The sequence below is a fragment of the Protopterus annectens genome, chromosome 14.part0 (assembly GCF_019279795.1).
Source record: "Protopterus annectens isolate FY-2018-M chromosome 14.part0, PAN1.0, whole genome shotgun sequence".
NCBI lineage: Eukaryota > Metazoa > Chordata > Ceratodontiformes > Protopteridae > Protopterus > Protopterus annectens.
In genome coordinates, this window is record NC_056748.1 from 930,999,696 (window position 1) to 931,022,341 (window position 22,646).

A 22,646-nucleotide genomic window follows, 5' to 3' on the forward strand; every position below is an offset into this window, starting at 1 on the left:
AGATTCTGAAATAGTTGCTCTCAGTGTAAGTCTACCCTGATTCTGAAAGACTTGCCCTCAGTGTGTGTGTGTGTGTGTGTGTGTGTGTGTGTGTGTGTGTGTGTGTGTGTGTGTGTGTGTCTTTCGGCTTTTCCCAGTTAGGGGTCGCCACAGCGGAACTCCGGTCCGCTAATGATTGGCAGTAGAGTTTTACATGCTGGCTTGCCGGGCCTAACGCACAACCTTCAATGAAGGAACACCCATTCACGCATGTCGTCACACAGTAGACGCTTTAAATGAGAATCGAACGGGCAACGTCTAACTGTGAGGCGACAATGCTACCGCAGCACCACCACCGCAGTCTAAAGACTTGCCCTCAGTGTAAGTGACTTAAATCAGTGTAAGACCTATCTATATTATTAGGCTTACAGCAGGGGCCAGATCAAAAAAAACCTGCTATCAGTAGTAGTCACTTACACTGACAGCAAGTCTTTTGGAATCCACCCAAAGAAAAATAATCAGGCAAAATGTTTAATATAAGAAAATCAAAACAACACTGCACTTTTAAATATTTTCATAGGAAATAGCACTGTCAGGAACACAAGATGTACTTTTCTGTGTTACAGGTATACCAAGAAAGTGAAAACAATCTGATATTTCTATTAATAACACCCAGCAACATGTGTCATTCAGTACACAAAACACACACCTGTGATACTAAACAGGCAAGACAGTTCTACTGCATCTTTTTTCTGCAATATTTTGGAAGATTGAGGCAGCAAATCTGTATTTTGTTATTGAAGAAAAAAGAAAGAAAAAGAAAGAAAGAAAGGCACTTTTAAACAGTAGAACTTTTAGCTATAAGTTTGTGATTTTTACTGTAGTATAAACTAAATACCAACAAAATAATGTGCTTTCAAAAGGGTAGTTTGTTTTAAGAGCTGCTGGCTTTTAATACAACAGTAGAAGAGGAGTATTAATTCCCCAGTGACAGTTATTAAGAACTTACCTCCAATGGGATGTACTCAGAGTTAATGTCAAGATTTAAGCTCATTAGCCTGATCCATGGTATAACATAGCAGCGTATATTGGCAAGATGTGCATCATTCATATTTTATCTATCTATGATGGACATATTCTTTGGTCATGACAGTATAGCACAAGGGACCAGATGAGAACATCAAAATGGGCAAATAGAAAAACGGACTGGCTTCCCATAGAGTTATTTAAGGTGAAATGACTCATGCATCAAGGTAGAAGAAGAAAAAAAAACAAAAGGTATCGTGCAGAATAGTGTTTCCCATAGGAAATCATTGCCAGTGCAATTTCCATGTGTACACTAACAATGATTGGCTTGTTTTGGGACATTTCTCCCTTCTTTAAGTAGTTTCTCTGTGTGCCCTAACAATGATTTGCTTGTTTTGGGACATTTCTCCCTTCCTTAAGTTGTTTCTGTGTGTGCCCTAACAATGATTTGCTTGTTTTGGGACATTTCTCCCTTCTTTAAGTTGTTTCCGTGTGTGCACTAAAAATTATTCAAATGTTTTGGGAGATTTCTCCCTTCTTTAAATTGTTTCCGTGTGTGCTAACAATGATTCACTTGTTTTGGGACATTTCTCTCTTCTTTAAATTGTTTCCGTGTGTGCGCTAACAATGATTCACATGTTTTGGGACATTTCTCCCTTCTTTAAATAGTTTCTTTGTGTGCACTAACAGTGATTTGCTTGTTTTGGGACATTTCTCCCTTCCTTAAGTTGTTTCTGTGTGTGCTCTAACAATGATTCGCTTGTTTTGGGACATTTTTTCCCTTTAAGTTGTTTCCATGTGCACAATGATTGACTTGTTTTGGAACATTTCTCCCTTCTTTAAGTTGCTTCTGTGTAGGCACTAACAATGATTTACTTGTTTTGGGACATTTCTCCCTTCTTTAAGTTGTTTCCATGTGTGCACTAACAATGATTCACTTGTTTTGGGACATTTCTCTCTTCTTTAAGTTTCCATGTGTGCACTAACAATGATTCACTTGTTTTGGGACATTTCTCCCTTCTTTAAGTTGTTTCCATGTGTGCACTAACAATGATTCACTTGTTTTGGGACATTTCTCTCTTCTTTAAGTTTCCATGTGTGCACTAACAATGATTCACTTGTTTTGGAAGATTTCTCCTTTCTTTAAGTTAGTGTGAACATGTAGTTGGTACATATAAGTTTGGGGGGGGGGGGGCAGTTTGCAAATTAAACAATTAAAGCTAATTTTCTCGCTCATCTGTGCTTTGGGTATTTTTTTCATCCTTAAGGCTCATAAGCGTTCCAGAAGTCAGAATTTTTTAATAGATCCAAATTGACTACAACCCTCTCTTATTGTATTGTTAGAATACAATGAAATAATTTCAAAATATATACCATTTTAAATTTATATAATTGCATGAAGAAACCCAGTTGCCACTTCTGTCTCACTGCACCAATGTGACTCAGCTGGTAAGAAATTAGGATGTAATGTGCCCACTGTCATACATACCATGTTGTCAGTCACTTGTCTTGTGCAAATGTGTCATCTGGAAGAGATAGTAAAGGGCACTTTTTCATGTGCATGCTGTGTGCATTTTACTATAACACAAACCAAACACTTCATTGAATTAGACAAATATAAGTATTTTCAGAGGTGTTGTCTTACTGGAACAAATTTTATTTGCAGTAGGGGGTTCTGGATGAATATGCTAAGATTGTTTGTTAAAACCCAGTTATATATGCATTACTAAGTAGAAGCAGAACAGGGGGGAGATGCATAGTTAACCAGATAATAACAGCATCATCTAAGGAGATTTTTTTCACTTTTGGTTAGTTAAGAATTATGTATACACCACTTTAAATTTCATTTTGTTAAATAATTCTGTTTGTTGTACACCATTTCAATGAGCATTACTCTGAAACATGTTTTTGTCCACAAATGCTGTAAACAGTCAACATACACATGAACTAGCACCACTTTAGACAGAAGGCCCCAAGTGCAGTCCCACCTTAAACTATACTGCAGTGACACTATAAGAAAAGCATCCAAAGGGCAGTCTGTGGAAATACTGCCTTCCAAACTATTGGCATCAAAGACAAATGCATGTAACCCGCTGAGAAGGCGCCATGAAAAAAATGGGAATCAAAATCAAGTAAACAGGATGTAGCTCACCTATTTCTCATTCGTATGACTTATTGCATTATACTGTGGTTTAACGAGTGAAACAAACATCTTATGAAAAAAACTGTTTGTGCCCCAAATGTGCTGACTCCACTTAGTAAAACAAAACCACAAAGACTGCTAACGTGTCTGTACAAATAAAACATTACAGGAAGAAAGGACCAGATTACAAAAGATTTGCTCTCAGTGTAAGTCTGCCCTGATTCTCTAAGACTTGGTCTCAGTGTAAATGATTTACTTTGGTGTAAGGCCTATCTATGAACAGGCTTACATTAGGAGTCAGACTCCAAAACAGCTACTGTTAGTGTAAGGGGTCACTTATTTTGACATAAAAGTAATGAAATGTTTTGCTAAAGCCTAAGGAAATAATTTTGAAATAGATTTCACCTATCAGCTCACTTCTACTAATTCACTAATGAAACTGATTTTTTCTGTAAAAAACAAATACATTATGGGCCAGTTCTCAAAAGAGTTGTTGTCTGTGTAAATCTTTCCTGATTCTGAAAGACTTACTTTGATGTAAGGCATATCTGTAAACAGGCTTACACCAGGAAACAGATTCCAAGAGACCTGTTCTTGATTTATGTAGTCACTTACATTGAGATAGTCTTTCGGAATCTGGCCCTATACATTAAAAAAAAAACATTACTCAAACCAAAGTAAAAGCATGTTGTCACACTGCCTACAGTTTGTTTATCTAAACATTAGATAGCTATTCTGAGTTAGCTATGATACATTTAAACCTGTTCCTTAATATTGTTGTTACCATGATCTTATAAAGGTGTTCTGGGTTGTTCTGTGTGTTTGTTGTTTGAATACCTTTGTCTTTGACAAAAACATTTGCACTTAAGAATATGAAATTCAATCCACTTATAAATTGTCAAACATATAAATTTCAAAGAATCAAAAGAAGTCCTGGGAAACAATATTTACCTGTACTTAGTCTTAAAAGATACTCATGCTGTAAAGCAAATAACATTTCTCTGAGTTAGCTGTTTCCATTGTAGCTGGCTACGTCACAGAAGAAGGGAGCCCTGACTGTGACCCAGGTGAACTGGGATTGATTAGAGATCAGCACTTGAGGACCTGACTGGGAGTGGGGAGGAAAGGCAGCATTATTTACCAGTTTGCATATCTCATGGGTTGAAGAGGGGTCATAAACATGGATAGAAGCCCTGGTGGTGATACTGGAATACATATCACATGCCTACAAATACTGAGACCATACATCAACAGATGCCCTCAGCCATAATGGTCTTAACCAACTGCAGATTAAGCACTGAGGAGAGGAAATGGGTAGGGCATATAAATAAAAATTCCCGTGGTTATGGCTGCAAGTATAAAGTTGCACTGGGATACCTCAAACTCTTGTCAGGTAGCTGGATGCTTTTAGATTAGGTCAGAGGTTTCAGGACCGAGGAGAGGAATCAATGGTGTCAATAATCTACCTTACAGGGACAAAAAATTTAAACTAAATAGTTGTTCCCATTTTAGCGACAATATCAAAGCAGTATTCTTGCTTGTTGGTGTAGGAACCTCAGCATGGGATCCCTTGCTAATATTAAATGAAAAGTTTTGAAAGCTATATGCCCCAAGACTCAGCCTCCACTTACTCAGACAGAAATACCCATGCTGATTTAATGAATTCCAGCTACCCCATGCACACATGAAATACCCATGCTGATTTAATGAATTCCAGCTACCCCATGCACACATGAAATACCCATGCTGATTTAATGAATTCCAGCTACCCCATGCACACATGAAATACCCATGCTGATTTAATGAATTCCAGTTACCCCCCATGCACACATGAAATACCCATGCTGATTTAATGAATTCCAGCTACCCCCCATGCACACATGAAATACCCATGCTGATTTAATGAATTCCAGCTAGCCCCCATGCACACATGAAATATCCATGCTGATTTAATGAATTCCAGCTACTCCCCATGCACACATGAAATATCCATGCTGATTTAATAAATTCCAGCTACCCCCCCATGCACACATGAAATATCCATATTGATTTAATGAATTCCAGCTACCCCCCCCCATGCACACATGAAATATCCATGCTGATTTAATGAATTCCAGCAACTTCCACCCCCCCCATGCACACATGAAATATACATGCTGATTTAATGAATTCCAGCTACCCCCCCCCATGCACACATAAAATATCCATGCCGATTAAATGAATTCCAGCTACCTCTGTGCACACACAAAAAGATAGGTAGGAACTCTCTCTCTCCAACTTTTCCTTGCCCTATGCAAGTTCCAGTATCAAAACATTCTCCATTACCCATTCTGACCAGTAGCCTAGCAGTCATTATGCCCCTGTAGCCATATATTATATAATTCTTCAGTAAGTGGTTATACAGCTACAGCTTGGCAGATTCTCAAAACCTTACATAAGCTCACAAGCATGAAGATGCACTTATGTGCTTGTGTATACACACACACACACACACACACACACACACACACACATATATATTAGGTGAACTTAACATTTTTAGGCAAGAGAAATCTTTATTATGACTTGCTTGTAAGAATGAAATAATTGTTCTTTAAACTACATATGAAGTTTAATTATAAACTGGCTGTCTAGAGGTACTTCATAAAACTACATCATAAAGTAAATAATGAAAAATGATGTCCTGTGAATATTATCTTAAGAATTTATTGTCACAGGAGCAGATTACTAAATAGGTGTTCAAGACAAACAGAAGATCTTCTTTTTATGAAAGTGATGTGGAATCTTGGTGCATTCTGCCCATTCACATGACTGGAATAAGCTCAGAGATCTAGTTGAATGGTATGTATCAAAGGATAGAACCAAAGGTACACTGCCCATCCTACACAGTGATGTCAGGGAAATAAATAATGGTGTCACAGGATGGTATGCTACATGGAGGAGCACTATCATGTAGCCATGCTCTTTGGGAGAGAGGTTGTAGGAGACCTTGATAAACTTGACAGACTTCAAACCAATATCTTCTATTAGAGGATTTCTATATTTCTGTATTTCATAGGTTCATATGGTATGCTCCATCATAGGTTCACAGGCAAATATTAGACTATCAGTCAGCAGACTATTTATAAGCCTAGCCAATAAACAGAGGTCAGAATCAAACCCTGCACCATGTGTCTTTGAGCTAAAGACCATAACCATTACACTAACCCTTCCCCAGACGTGTTTGGCTAGACTACTAGAGATACAATAAAAAAAGAATAGTGAAAAACAAACTTAGCCCAAACGACAAAAAGAAACATAACTCTTTCTTTGTATGCAAGGGTAAACAACATTATAAGAATATTGCAAAAATCATACTGCTGCTACAAAGGTGACCATGAAATATTACAAAAAGGTAAGGAAAAATAATGAACAGGTTTTGTGTTATTAATGAGGGACAGCTGGCTGTCTGCCAGCATGCTTTCCTGACACAATAACCCAAAGTTTGATATGTCATCAGAGTGTTGTACTCTAAAGTTTTAATTCTGAGTTTTCCCTTTTTTAATGTAAAAACTGGTACCTGAGCTCACACCTGACTTTATCATTACACTTTCTTTTACAGACAATAGCTCATTTTATGTTTGGCTATGAGAATCCCTTCGACCATAATGGGTTCTGCTATGAAATTCCGACTACCTGAAAGCTAACAAGTTGAAAGAGTAAAAAAAATGCCCAAAGCACAGAAAGGCAAAAAATAAAAAAATAAATAAATAAATAAAATCAACTTTAATTTTTTTAGAGGGTAAGACAACCCACAGCCCCCTGAACTTACATATAACAGCTCTGTGATCACACCAACTCAAAAGGAGAAATCTCAACAGAAATAGTGAATCATTGCCAAAACATGCTTTTAGAAACTGCACTAGCAAAGATCTCCTATGGAAAACAGCATTCAGTGTTATGAGTTTTGTCTTTTCTTCTTCTTCTTTGTGCTACTGATGCTGGAGCAATTTAGGGCAGTTATCAGAAAGGGGCTTGTATGGTAACACCACAGGTAACTACGCAGTGTTTTATCTTGTCCAGGAGTTGTAGGGAAAGATTGCATGCTCCTGTACTCTGCACTGTGTTATATCAGAAATGGCTGTGTTGCAGATGTTGTGCGTCCATGTGGTTTTCATGGGCTTGATGAAGAGGGAAAAGGTGAGTCTTATGGTTTTACTTTTGTTTTCCACCTTTACTCTTTTTTGTTTAACCTTAGTGTTTATAAATGTACAGAATGAGAGAGAGAAATATGGATGTGGGGGCTTGTCATGGCATTGGGGGTGTGCAAAGGAGAGGAGAGTTTAGTCTCCTGTAAAAACTATTGTTGATTAGTATTGTATGACATGTTGAGTGTTGCTAGTTGGGAAATGTCATTTCTTTGTAGCTTTTGATATTTTCATGGGAATTTATTGCATATGGATTAAACAATATGAAATTAGTCATTTTAAATCCAACTATTATAATTGCCTCTTGTCTTTACAATGTATATACTGCGGTAAGATATATACAGGGGAAACAGATTTCTATAACTGTCAAGTTTATAAGTAAACTTTTTTTTTCCTTTTTAAACAATGAAAATTAAATTTGTTTAAAATCCCACCAATAAATTTTCCTTTATATTTTTTAACATTTTTTAGGGTAAATTCTAGAAACCAGTACAGACCTACTGGTAGAAGGACAGTCATCTGTGTTGAGGACTTAACAGAATCCAAGAACAGTATCAACAGTATGATTCAAACAAACACACACACACACACACACACACACACACACACACACACACACACACACACACACACACACACACACAGCTACTAGTAAAACAAATTTGTTAGACGAATCATATCTGGCACATTTTTAGAACAGAAAAAATTCGGAGGTCATATTAACATAACTGATAAATAGAAATAAGTCTACAATGTACTTCTAAAAATTGTGTTAGCACTATTTGACAGAAGAGGTTTTACATTTTACTTATATGTGTTCTTGACACCACTCATACATGTGGAAGGCTACATTTCAATAAGCTGAATTAGGAATCAATATGTCCAGATTCAGTTTACCTGCAAGATAACAAAAAAGAAAAAAAAATAGCCATGGCATAGTAAAATATACAAATGTGTTTTCTGTAGATAAGCCCAGCACCCCTATCCTTAAATGTAATAGAAATGAGTCAATGCTGGATCTTTCCAGTATCACTGCCAGCAAACAAGAAATAAATGGCTAATACACCTAATTACAACACTGACAGATTTTAGAGAAAGCAGCTATTTCCAAACTCTTTCACTTAAAAAAACATAGCAGAAAATAGTCACTGATGCAGAACTCATTGAGTTTTTTTTTAATGACCTGTACGACTATCCAGTGATTAAAACAAAATGTGTAAAGATAATACAGGAGAAATTAGAAGTGGCCCAGAGATGATAAAATACAGATAAAGATGAAAGTAACCAAAAGTGTACTAGAAAGAATGGGGTAAAAAAAGATAAGACTATCTGTTTATGTTAGCTATATCTGTCCTTTAACACTACCATATTCTATTCTATTCACTTATCCATTTATTTAGATTTGGTATGCAAATGTACCTTTAAAGTATCCTATTTTTAAGTTTGATTCACCCCTGGAAGAATAAATATATACAGATGAGGATTTCACAAGAAAACAAAGATTGTAACAGTTTATAAAGAATTCCATCTAAACTGCACACAACCAATATACAGGGAATGCATTTTTTCTAAACACTGGTTATCTGACAACAGCTTGATGGCTTTATCACTGAAATCCATTTTCAGCAAAGGTATAGTGCTGTGCTTTCTTAAAATAATGTTCACTGAAAGTGGCCTTTCCTGCCACTTTGTCTAGTGGAGAAAATACCTTTGATGAGTAAGCATGACTCCACTATATAAAACCAAAACTGTATAAAAGAACAAACAAACAATATTTTATTAGCACTTTCGCCTTATGAAATTGGACAAAAGGACAAAGTATCATTCATTCTTTCCTAGAGTTTTTATGTGATACAGTTCAGTTGTAACTGCTGCTCTGTGGCATTTTGTTTCTAGGATTACACGATATGTAGTGTTCCATGTCGCTCATGCCAATGTAATAACGTTAACGGTTGTCGAGGACACTAGGAGAAGAATAATGAAGGGAATCACATGATTAGTTAGCATAAGCAACAGCTTCTATCTCCTCAAAACTTAAAAGTTGCTACAACAAAATCGCCAAATTCGCTACTAACTCTAGGCATTCTACACACCATTGCATCTCCCTCCATAGTCTTAAATGGCTTGAACTCCCTAATCATCTTGACTACCTCCAACTTACTACTGCCCACAAACTAATGTTTAACCCCACTGCTTGCCCTGCAGTATCTAATATCTTGCCTTTCTACACTCTTCTCACGCCCCTAAGATCAGCCCACCAAAATTTTCTTACAGTTTACAAACCTAAATGACCCCCTGGCAAACTACTACTTTCTTATACTACAGCAAAGAAATGGAATTCGCTTCCTCCCCTGCTAAGAATCACTACAAGCCCAGAAAAATTCAAATCTCTTCTCCAAACTCACCTCTACCACAACTGGAAATGTAACTGTATACTTCCTACCTAGATCCTTTCATTTCCCCTTTTCAATCCTCTCCCTCCTGCCCCTCTTTCTTCCAACTCTTTTCTCCTGCCCCTCTTTCTTCCAACTTTCTTTTTTCAGCCCCCCCCTACTCTATCTTCTTCCCCCTGTATAAACTCTAAGTAAATACTTTTATTCACTTCCCCACTGCTTATATCCCTCTTCTTGCAACTGTATCTTTTACCATTGCCGTAAAATGTATCTTTCACCTGAAACATAAAATGAAACTATGTAGTTTTTTCTGTGCTACAAATTTAATCTTTTTAAAAACTTTTATTTTTCTTGTTTGTAAATTGTTTAGTTTGCAATGTGTTTGTAATATGGAGCTTTAAGTGTGCAATGTGTTTGTAAATTTGGACCTTTTCTCCCCAGGCCTCCACTGAAAACGGGCTTTCGGGTCCAGTGGACATCCCTGGTTATCAAACTGGAAATAAATAAATAACAGTATGACCTCTGCTGAACCGAAAACTGGAAATACTAAGGCACAGACAATACCAGCAAAAACAGTGAAAGTCCATTTTTGGTTACAGTTTGGCATTTATTTGCAAAAATAAGGTGCTTTTTCAGAAGTACTTTTTAAAAGAGACAGTCAAGGTGATACACCTTACAAGACAAGTTAGGAGCTGACATGGAAATAAACACAAATTCTGATCTCTTTTCCACCACTAATATTTAGGGTATGTGAGACAACATGGGAAATGCCAAACACCTGAAGGACAGCCACAGTAATATGAATTACAATAGACTATACTGGATGTCTAAGGTTGGCTGACATATGAACCCTGTATGAAGAAGATGGCAAAGCAGTGCAAACTGTGGCTGTATAAAAACAGTATAGAGAAGTAAACAAAAGACAAGTGACAGCTAGGTCATCAGGTACCCTGAGCAGATCCCTGAAGTGGCACCCCATCAACTCTCGAAGTTGAGAAGCAAACAATAATAATATTTAAAAAAAAGTCTTCTCCAAGTTAGAGACCAAAGAAAATAAAAAAGCTCTTCTCATCTGAAACTGTAGAAAGCTGTTTCTACTGCTATAAAAATTTTACAAGCAGCTTTTTGCTATGGTTAAGTCACCATAAAATAAGCAATTCAGCACTTTAGCTGTGACCAGAAATGCAATATTGTCATTCAGCATTGCATTCCACCACCACCATCATCATCAGCACCTGAGGATTGCACCCCTGACAATTTGCAGCCCTGAACTGAGATGATGTAACACAGATAAAGATGTGACAGTTTACACCCAGGACAGCCACCCCTTCATCCCATCCTATTTATAGCTCTCTGGATGAAGCTGTGATATATTTAGTTAGATTATTATGCACATTTGGAAGTGAAGAAAGTACAGTTTTCTATTCCAGTGACACTTATAAAGCAGTTAGGGGGCTGTTGGAAGAAAAAGTCAGAAATAAGTTTTCAATATAATTGTTCTCAAAAAAACTCCCAGGATATAGCAGTCTGTTAAAATATTGATATATTTGTTACAGTTCTTGTGAGAAATCCCAGCATGCCAGCACACTGTTAACTAATCCTTTGCAGTTCCGGCAAGCAGTGGTATCAACATTAGAACATACTGTCACCAATGTTAGATAATGGTACCTTGTTAATCGGAGCACACATAAGGCAGTTCCACATAGTACAACAGAAAGAAACCAGTACTGGTGGCTGCATAAAGGAAAACTATAAATACTCCCATGTTTACTTTCTGCTTTTAGATACATCCATTAGTAAATATGATAGTTTCAAAATGCCACAAAAATGCATCTTCATTATTACAGTCAGAGTAATAAAATGTGGCATTATTTACATCCATTTGTTTTCCAGAAACAATATTTTTTCTCTTGCTATTGAAGAAATGTAGTTCACATAATACATATTTATTATATATATAATACATATTTCTTAAATATACAATTTGTATCACCAGGTCCCACACTCCAGATCACCCCCTTCTCACAAAGCCTCAAACAATTTCATTAATATCCAAGTGTAGAACTGGAAACAAGCTTGTAATATTTGTTTTATGTTTAAACAATTCTCTAGTCATACAAGAATAGGTAAAATTCAGATAAGGGTGGAGAAGAGAATGTTACAAAAGTTAAGGCTCTGGAGTTTTAGTTAGCAAATACAGCGGTGAGTAATTTACCAATTTGAGGGGCTGTACATATTGTTTGGTCAGATAGTGATAATAAGTATTTGCCACATATATCGATCCTCAATTACATTTGGTTGAAGCCCCTAAAGCTCCCTGTTAGGCAGATTTTTTTATTCTGGCAAAGAAAAGCATTGTCCATTTAAGAACACTGTTTGATGATATTGGCCTCCCTAGCAAGCTGTTCTAGCGAGTCAAGGAGTGCATAATTGAAGGGTCCATCACATAAAGCAACACAATGTGACTGAATGCTGCTTAATCATACTATATGAATGAAACTCATTATAATTAAAAGAATGAAAAAGTCTACTCCAAGTAACAGCACCTCAAGAGAAGGCTGTTTAAACATGGATGAAACATACTATTCCAAATATTGTCCCGCTGTAGAGTTGAAAATCATGATTAGATTATCTGACTGAATTTAACCTGGTAGAAAATACACACATGTGGAAAAAAATGGCTGACAGCAAACCTTTTAAGGCATTTTTTTTCCTTTCCCTTGAGATAGAGTGAATTCAGATTCTTTTAAATTAAATAGTGGAGTGGTATAGGAGTCACAACGCAGTTAACGATGGATGTGAGAAACTTGCCATTTGCACATCCAGGTTCTCTTTCTTCTCTTCTCCTTTCAGCTTTTTCCAGGTTAGGGATCGCCACAGCAGAGCAAAAGTCCACTTATGATTGGCAGTGGAGTTTTACAGTGTCGAGTTGCCAGCCCGTCACCCAACCTTACACAGAAGGCACACACACACACAAACTCATACCCAGGGCCAATTTAGAGTGTCCAATCCACCTACAGCATGTCTTTGGGATGTGGGAGGAAACTGGAGCACCCAGAGAAAACCCACACGACCACAGGGAGGATATCGAGACACCGCACAGAAGGCACCCCAGCTGAGGATCGAACCGGAGAACCTCTTGCTGTGAGGCAACAGCGCTAACCGCTGCATCACCATGGCTGTCCATACACATCCAGGTTACACTTGACAAATCAACCTAGCTCCTTTAAATTCAACAAGTTGTACTTTCAGTCTGCTAAATGCAATGAAATCTAATTGAGCCACTTTATTTTCATCCAGCTAAACTGATCTCATGGCAGAAATCACAGCTCTCCTCTAATCATTCTTGCCTTTATAAAGATCACAAAGGAAAAAAAAAAGAAGGCAAAGATTATTTTTATGACTTCCTTTTATGTCCCCCCACCTATCATACTTAGTAACAGCAATCTCTGCAGACATATTTTTTATAACTCTGCTATCATAAGTGGGTAAAAAACTGACAAACAAAGGTGTTAAGCTTGATCTTTGTATTTCGTACTCATTTTTCATGTAAACATTGATGCATTCATTATTTTTTTTCCAGTGACTCCCAAACATATTATTAATTTTTCAGTGCAGAACAGCTTCCAAAACGGAATATTTCAGCATCTGGGATTGACTGGTTGTTTCGGATGTACCACAGGCTTAAGAGCGATTTTTGGCATAAGGGCTATCTATAAAACAAAAATAGAAAAACTGCAGATGAGATGCTGTAGGAGAAAGAAAAAACAACATATGTTCAACAAGGGTCAATTCCTGAACAACTGTGTTGAATATATACATTTTTCCTTGCTTAATTTTTAAAGTAATTATCATATGTAACAGAATGTAAAATAACTAGTAATAATGACCAATAATACATGCTCATGTCATAGTTCATCATTACTGTCAAAGTAAAAGTCACCAAAACCAGCATATGGAACTTACAGAAAAAAGGTATTCTCAGGAGAAGGTTATTCCTAGTGTGTGTGTGTGTGTGTGTGTGTGTGTGTGTGTGTGTGTGTGTGTGTGTGTGTGTGTGTGTGTGTGTGTGTGTGTGTGTGTGTGTGCATGCGCTCACATATGCATGTGACATTGGGAATGCCCCTTCCCCAAAAGGTAGTGCAAGATGCCAGAGACTCCTGACTGGGCATTGTTTTTCTATTTTTTATACAAAGAGTCTTCTTTTGAAAGGACTGCGTTTGTCAGAGGATAGTTTCATTGAAATAAGAGCTGGTAAATCACATTTTTGTAACATCAAGATAAGAATATATGTCCCATATTTCCATAAACTTTAACATACATGCAAAGTTACTGGAGGTTTTTACCATAAAATTTATACAATTTTAGTAAACAACATAGGTATTAGTAAAAGCAAATCATCTCATAGAATAATACATTACTTTAATAATATTTTAAATAACTTCACAAAATCTGCATTTTTTTCATAAATGTACTTTTATTGGCATTAACTTACTTTATTTAAGATGACATATTTTGAATTTGCTACAGTTACGCTAATTGCTTACATACTCTCTAATCAATGGCAGTAGAATCACCTTAATGGCCAGAAATCAGATTTAACAATCTGTGGTATAAATCTCATGATTTCAATATGTGACTCATAAACACGGAAATCTATTATTTATTATTTTGCATGTTATGATGGGTCTCACAGCTTTGGCATTCACTCATACAATTGCTGCATCAATTAACTGGCTATATGAAGCTGCTACAATGTTGCTGCACATGCATTTGTAGCTTTATATTCTCTTACTTCCTTGATGCAACTTTGGAGTTATATTTGGTAGAGACACGTGCCTTAAATAATATTTGCCTTGTTTACTTTGCATGCATGTATTAGGTTCTCCTATTGTATGTCCGAGACCTGATAACTCAAGTTAAATGTAATGGAACTGTATAGTAAGTCTGAAATTGTTGTATCTTGGAAAATTCCCCATTCTCTGAGATACAGTGTTCTTACAGAAAGCATATATAAGTAGTGGGGATGCAGGGGCACAGCCACCCCACACACATCAGGTGATGCAGTGAGGCTTACCCCTGTATAAAATACTTTAAATGTGTAGCATTGAGTTTGCAGCTTATGGTTACAGCTGGAGAATCACATTTAATGTTTCATAGTTTTGATACTTGAACTGTAGAGTCTTGAAATTTCTTTTTTTTTCAAAACAGGTTTATTGTTTTAACATATAAGAGAAATATCATAACAATTTTATACAAGTAATTAAAAATAGGTATTATTATAATATAGAGTCTTGAAATTTCTTGAAGGCACCAGGTATTAGCATGCATGTGCCACTGTATGTAGAGGAATGCTTTGTGTGTGTGTGTGTGTGTGTGTGTGTGTGTGTGTGTGTGTGTGTGTGTGTGTGTGTGTGTGTGTGTGTGTGTCTGTGTGAGCATATATGTAAGACAAATCTAGTGTCAACATCACAGATTTCACTACTGAGATTTTGATTTACTTCAAGCATGCATACAAGCAGGAGTTTAGTGTGATGAGTTCAGTGCAGTTACTGTCATTGGTCACTGCAAGGACTGAGCAGAAGGCAGCTTAATGTAACCAGTGGTCTTTGGGCATTACTGAGTTAGGAGGCATACACCAAGGACTTCAGGGAAGTTCAGCACAGATGAAGAAGAATTGTTACTTGTTTCTTTAAGGGCAATCATTTTTTTTTATTCTGCATAGAACCTATCCCAATGTCTCTTGTCCATCCAAACATCCTCACTCGTGTAGCAACTCTGTGAGCAGCCACTGTCATCTATGGAGTTTGTAGGCAAGGAGGGAATGGAAGTAGATTGACAGGCCTTTCTTCCATATTACTCACACAACACATGCACACATAGGGAATTTAGAGTCACCAATGTCTACTGTATATCTTTAGGAAGTGGAAGTACACTAGAATATCCACAGAAAACCCACATAAACACAGGGAGGGCATGCACACTCTGCAGTGAAGGCATGCAACAGAAAATCAAACAAGAGACCCTCTTGCTATGAGATTATAATCCTAATGCCAGTCCCTCATGTATGCATGTAGGCACATGAACTGCCCCTATCCCTCCAAATTTAAACTCTCCAGCTTCCGTTAGAACTTGTCAGGAAACAGAAAGTTGATGTGTGCTCCCTCCCACTAGACCCACTAGAATAGGTCTGCTGACATTAGTAACTTACACTCTCCTCAGCTAGCACCTCCAACACAACATGACTAATCACTCAGATGTCTAGTTGTATAAGGTGTCTAGTCTATTTGAATGAAAAATGCAAGATTCACATATTTTCTTGCTACCAACTGGCTGAGACTGCTTTGGGATAAGGTTACTTTCCTTACTGGTGTGCTTTCAAGGGGTAAGTGCTATTAAGAGCATCTAGAAAGTCGGCTTTGATCTCTGTGCTACAATGACATACAGTCAAACAGCAGAGCACAGATGCACATATATGCATCCCATGGAGTAATACAATGCACAGGAGTGAGGGGAGTTAACATATCTAGGCAAGACTGGGCAGTCAAGGGGTGGAAACAACCTTAAGATGTAATGAGTGGTAGGTGGAGCTACACATAAAGGTCTGTCAGCTTAGATGAGTTATGTGAACAACCCATCTACATTGTAGAAAGTGGTTTGCACCTATTATGCAAGGGAATACAGATACCAGATGTAAAGAAAATATTCCTATCACTATAGTGTCTTTAATTACTCCTGAACAAATCACTCCCCCAAAATTGTGGTAAAAAAATGGTCCAACACAGACTGAGGTAAAGGTAGCTCTGCTAGATGCATACAGTTTAAATAAGCAAGTGGATAACATCAAAACCTTTTTCTGTGCTGAGGACATGCATATTTGTACAGTGAAAGAAACCTAATTTAAAGAAATTAACTCAATACCAAATTTACTAGGATTCACCTTTTTCTATTGCTATAGACCAAAACAGAACAGGCAGCAGTAGTGTCTCTCAAAAAAATCCATGAATTAGAACTCATACATATAAAATAGCAGATATATTCATATTATTCACAATCAGAATGCCTTTTGTGACTATTATAAAGTATTTAGTGTAAAGCCACAGTAATCTACTAAATCATAAATAGAAAAAAATAGCATATGGTGTATGGGCAACCACCCAAATGTAGAATGAAAAAATTGCCATACTGATAAAAAAAAATGTTAAATATTATTGGATTCCGTGAATCCGAATCATGTGGAACAGTTCTTCATTGTCCATTGAGGGGTAACAGCACAATTCATATTACCATAACAAATGTTGATTTTTGAATGTTCACTCTCCATAGTTCTACCTTTACTTCTATGCACTGGCCATGGTAGTATTGTTTTAATCTTACAACTGATACCAACAAATTGGGAAATTATCTCCTTTCTTGGCTCTAGAAAAAAGTAACCACATAGAGGTAAGGCCATTAATCATACTCACTAACACAGTTTGGGACATAATGATAAATTTATTTATTTATTTACTATTTATTTTACATTTGTTAACCGGGATAGTTCAACTGGATACATGTCCATTTTCAGAGGAGGCCCGAGGAGAAAAGCTCCAAAGAAACATATATGCAAGACATACAAACAAAATATTCTAACATGTTTCTAGTACATACAACCAGACCATATAGATGAGCACACATCATTAATTCATTGACAAAAACATATAGAATGATCAATACATATACAAACAATATTAAAGTATGTTAAATATCTAGAGTCACATCATGCATCTGAATGTGGTACTGATAAGACTGTGCAGTCCTATCAGGAGACTATGTGTTTAAGGCAAGAGTTACTGCAGTAGTAGAGTAAGACTGAAGTTAGTCTGGTGTGGAGCAGGGACATAACCATTTGTTGTTGAGATGGCTTTTGAGAGCTTTTTTAAATTTGGATAGAGAAGATTCTGGGGTAATGGATGAAGGCAGGGAGTTCCAAATTTTGGATATGTAAGATGAGTAGAGGGAGTCACCGGCATGGGTGTGGGATCTAGTAACTGTTAATAGTAACTTATCTGTGGAGCGGAGTTGCCTAGGACACGAATACTACTGAATTAGGTTGCTTAAAGATGGTGTTATTTTTTTGGGTGGGAGAGCAGCTTATAAGTGATAAGTTGATTGTAGATTACTAAATTTGGCAGTTCACGCCAGTTCAATTGTTTTAGGTTATGATAGTGATGGGTTCTAAAAGAAGGGTTGGGAGGGTGGCCTAATGGTTAAGGTGTTTGTCGTACAAACACAAGGTGCAGGGTTTGAGCCCCTCAAGGGATAACTGGCTAGGCTTAAAATGGCTCGCAAGGGCAGTAAGCCTAGTACTAATCTATGATCCTATGAGTTATTAGTAAATTTGGCTATTTGATTATAGCAGGTTGCCAGTTTGCTGGTTTCTGTTTTGGATATATTTGTTAGGATTGGGGATGCATAAAGTAATGTTGAGAGCAAGTGAGTGTGAGCAATTGTCGTCCTAGCAGTATGGGTCAGGAAGGATTTGTGTTTGTAGAGACTACCTAGCTTTCCGTGAGTGTTTTTAATAGCTAGATTAATGTGGATATCAAACTTTAACTTGTTATCAATGGTGATGCCTAGTAGTTTTTGTGGGATTTAAGTGTGATAAGTGTACCATTTTTAGAGTGGATATTGAAAGTTGCCCTAAGGCTGGTATTTTGTGATGGGTGAAATTGCAGGATCTTGGTCTTTTTGGGGTTAAGAATGAGGCCATTGTCAGTAAGGCAGTTTTCAACTGAGTGGAAATTATCCTGGGTTTTATTGTGTAGTTCTTGCAGGGTTGAGGCACTGCATATTATAGTGAAATCGTCTGCCTATTTGATAAGGCTAGTGCTATTTGCCGCTGAGTGGAGATTGTGAAAATTGAGAATAGCAAGGGACCCAGTATTGATCCCTGAGGTACCCCAAGAGTGACTGGTAAAAGTGGAGACAAGTTATTGTTTCACCGTACTGCTTGTTGCCTGTCCCTGAGATAATTTTCAAACCAGGAGACTGTTTGATTGTCTAAGCCTAAGGTTTTTAAGGTGGCAAATGAGTTTATCATGGCCAATCATATCAAAGGCTTTTGATAGGTCTAAGAAAAGGGCAGAAGTAAGTTTACCATTGTTCCTGTTATGGTTTATGGTATCTATGAATGCTAACAGAGCTGTGGTGGTACTATGACCTGGAAGGAAACCATGCTGAGTTGGAAATATGAGTTCCTGATTTATAAGGTGGGACATTAGTTGATGGTGGATGCATTTTTCTAATATTTTAGCCAGTGGAGATAGAATTGCGATGTCATAGGAAGTACCCCTTTGTGAACAGCTATGATATAGGCAGTTTTCCAAATCAGGGGCACTGTAGCTTCAGTGATTGACCTACTGATTAGTATAGAAACTGGTACAGCTATTTCTGCTGCTGCCAGTTTTAGAAATTTATTGGGGAGGGAATCTGCTCCTAGTGTTGTGGGTTTCAGCTGGGGAGTAGTTTTCTTATGTAGGAGGTTGGGGTGGGTTGCAGTTTAAAAGTGGGCATGTAGCTAGTGGAGGTGTGGACACCTGTTGTAGTGACAGTGAGATGTTGTTAGGCTAGAGCTTGTACGGTTTCAGAAAAGAATGTATTGAATGATTCGGCTATGTTGTCTTTTGTTAAACTTGATGCTGGGGGTGGGGTAATGGTTTTACCAGGGTGTAGTAACTTGTTTAAACCTGCCCAGAATTTCTTAGGATTATTCATATGTTGGTTTTGATGGGTAATGAAGTAGTTTCTCCTGTCTTGGATAACTAGTTTTTTGGTTAGATTCCTAATCTGTTGGTATGCTTGCTGTGTACTAGGGCTTTTATTGGACCTCCAGGTTGTCCAGGCTTTATTTCTTTCAGCTATTTTTTGCCTAGTTTCCCTAGATAACCATGGAACTGGTTTTGACTTGACTCTAGTAGTTCTTGCAGGGGCGTGTCTGTTTAATATATCTAAGAAGGTGGCGATGAAGTGTTCGATAGCTTCGTTTAAGGGTAGGTAATACAGGTCAGACCAATTATATAGCTTTAGTTCTCATCTGACGTTAGTGGAGTTAAAGTGTTTTTTGTTTCAAATTATTTGAAGTATAGGACTTTGGGGGTGGTGGGAGTTGTATTTAAGTAAGAAAGTACTTTGATGGTCACTCAGCGAGTCTGGAAGGGTTCTGGCTAAGTAGGAGCAGGTTGTTTTATTTAGTAAGATCCAGTCTAATAGGCTTTCTTTTTTACTCTTTTTGACTATTCTGGTGGGCTGTTTGATTACTTGAGAGAAGTTGAATGAATGAACTTCATATTACATCACAGGGAACATGCAACAATTCTGATGCTATTACTAAGTATCCAGAAGTACATATTCACACAAGACATAAACATACTGAAGTATAAACAATAATCTAGTATGGTAGAATTACAAAATCAGTAAACTATACAGCAAGAACTATGCTATTCTGCATTTCAAAAATAATCTAATAAACAAATCCTGTTTAAATAAATTACAACAAGATCTTATTAAATCAGGAAGACTTAACTATAAAACCAGACTGTCTTATAAAATGGATGACTGGCAAATATATTTGATTACATCAGAGAACTGGGAAACAGTGACTGTAGTAGAGTTTCAGTAAAAATTATAGCAATATGTGATATTCAGTTAACAGCAGATATGCTGAAGAACTTAGTAGTGACTTCAAAAAAGTGAAGGGTGTAAGTATTACATATAAACCACAAAGAATTTGGAGAAATCCAATTGGAAATAACAGATATTCCAAATAAACCAAATTGGAAATAGCAGGTATTCCAAAAGACTTCATTCTTCAATAAGAAAAATGGTGCCTTAAGTTCAACAACTCTTCTGTGGGTTACTTTAAACAGTAACATTTCCAAGTTTAAATATACATTTAAAAGCTCATTATTCAAACATCTAAAGAACCATTCAACAATTAGATCAGAGATTATCGTGAAAAGTATTTGTTTAACCCTTTAAGTGCTGACTTTGTTAAATTTAAATATGTAAACAGCATAAAGTCTTCTAAGAAATATATGCCTGTACTCACGTGAATGTTTTGGAATAAAATGGATAGTCCTCATAACAAAGAATTTTAAAGAAGAACTCTCCTTTCATACACTTCAAAAACATGTTGTGCTACACTATTATTATTTTTTTTACAGTCACTATTATGTTCTTGAACTAATTGTCATGCAAGTCTAATAGTTTTTCAATGTAAAATATGTTAAATGAAAAAGTAACAGTGTAAATGGCAAAGGAAGTAAAAAAAATAAACTATTTTGAAAAAGAAAGTCATTCCACTGATATTTCTTGTTTTATTATAAGATACTAAAACATAAGACACACACAATGGCAACAAGACAATGGGGTCGATTCAGAAAGGGATACTGCAAGTGGTGAGCTCCGACATAACATGAGCTGCTACTTCAACTGGCCCTTTGTGATTCAGAGACAGGACCACCTCAGATCTGATTAAGTCTTAGGAGGAAAGCACTTATCTTTTATGATTTCAATCTATGAATAAACTGGTTGGGGTTTTTGTGGTGTGGAATTCGACTATCCTACAACTGTACAATACAGAATTAGTCGGTTTGAGCACATTTAGTTGTTTAGAGAGAGGCAGTGATGTGAAGTATATTGTTGGTTAATTGCAAATTTAGCTACTTTATTCTAGCATTGCTCTAATTTTGCTGATAGAGAGGAGTTGAGACTGGTTAGGATAGGACAGGCATATAATAGGGTAGGCAGTAGAAAAGAATTGACTATGTTTTATCTAGCAGAGTCAGTAAGGTGGTTCTTTTACTCTGCAGAGGCAGCCTAGCTTTTGCTGTGTTTTCTTTATGGCCTGCTAAAGATCAAATCTCAGGTGGTTGCCTATAATTACACCTACTTGTTTGGTATGGGGTGCCAGTTCTACACTGGTCTTGTTGGATAACAATACATTAAAGGTTGTTTTTAGGGGGAAAACAGGGCGATGGGTTGAGCAGCAGTATTTATTTATTTATTTTTATTTTTTTATTGAGATTTGGAAGGAGTTGTGATTTCTTGATCCAAGCTTCTATGGATGATAAGGATTTCTATGTGAGGGTTTGGAGCACGAGTTTTGTCCTTGTAGCACACATCAGAATGGAGTCATCAGCATATTGTACTATGGTAGCCTCTGTGGCTGCTGCGTTTACGTCATTGATAAATAAGTTAAACATCAGTGGTCCTAGGACGAATCCTTGTAGGACTCCAATGGATATAGGAAGGAACGAGGAGAAATCATCTGTCCACATCACCATTTAGGACCTATTAGTGAGGTAAGTAAGAAACCAGTTAAGTGAGGAGGGCGACAGCCCATACGAAGAGAGTTTAGTTAGGAGAATTTGATGATTGACTTCTGAATGCCTTGGACAGAGCCAGAAATATTACTGAGGATATAAGACCTGAATTTATCATGGGATTAATTATATCTGTGAGACTTAGACGGGCAGTCATCATACTGTTACTTGAACTGAAACCATGCTGTGATGGAGACAAGAGGTTATGAAAAGTAATATGTGCAGTAGGTTGAGAGTGAATACAACTTTCCAAGATTTTCAATAAGGGTGACAAAATGGTGACTGGTCTATAGTTTGTGAACTCGGTTGATGATCTGCCTTCATGGAGGGATATTATAAAGGATTTTTCAATAAAGTAGGGATGTATTTTCTTGGACAGAGCAGTTTATTAGAAGTGAGACAAGATATGCAAGGCTTTCTGCAGTGAGTTTGAAGTACTCAGTTGGAAGTTGATCAGGGAAAATGGTTGTTATCTTAATGGAATGTATCTATAGGGACGCTGTGGTCATGTGTGTGTGTGGGGGTGTCCATACCTCTAACCTCATCAACGAGC

The 22,646-nt window shown here is 37.0% G+C and overlaps 1 protein-coding gene across 2 annotated transcripts in view; it reads right to left on the reverse strand.

Annotated features, from left to right (window-relative positions):
- Positions 1 to 13,240: 13,240 nt before the first annotated feature.
- LOC122789351 (disintegrin and metalloproteinase domain-containing protein 8-like) overlaps positions 13,241 to 22,646 on the reverse strand; it is a 688,349-nt gene continuing 678,943 nt past the window's right edge. For both annotated transcript variants that reach the window (XM_044056732.1, XM_044056731.1), the window contains one exon: positions 13,241 to 13,441. In XM_044056732.1, the coding sequence (XP_043912667.1) occupies positions 13,370 to 13,441 (72 nt within the window). In that variant the 3' untranslated portion in view covers positions 13,241 to 13,369. The remainder of the gene's footprint in view (positions 13,442 to 22,646) is intronic.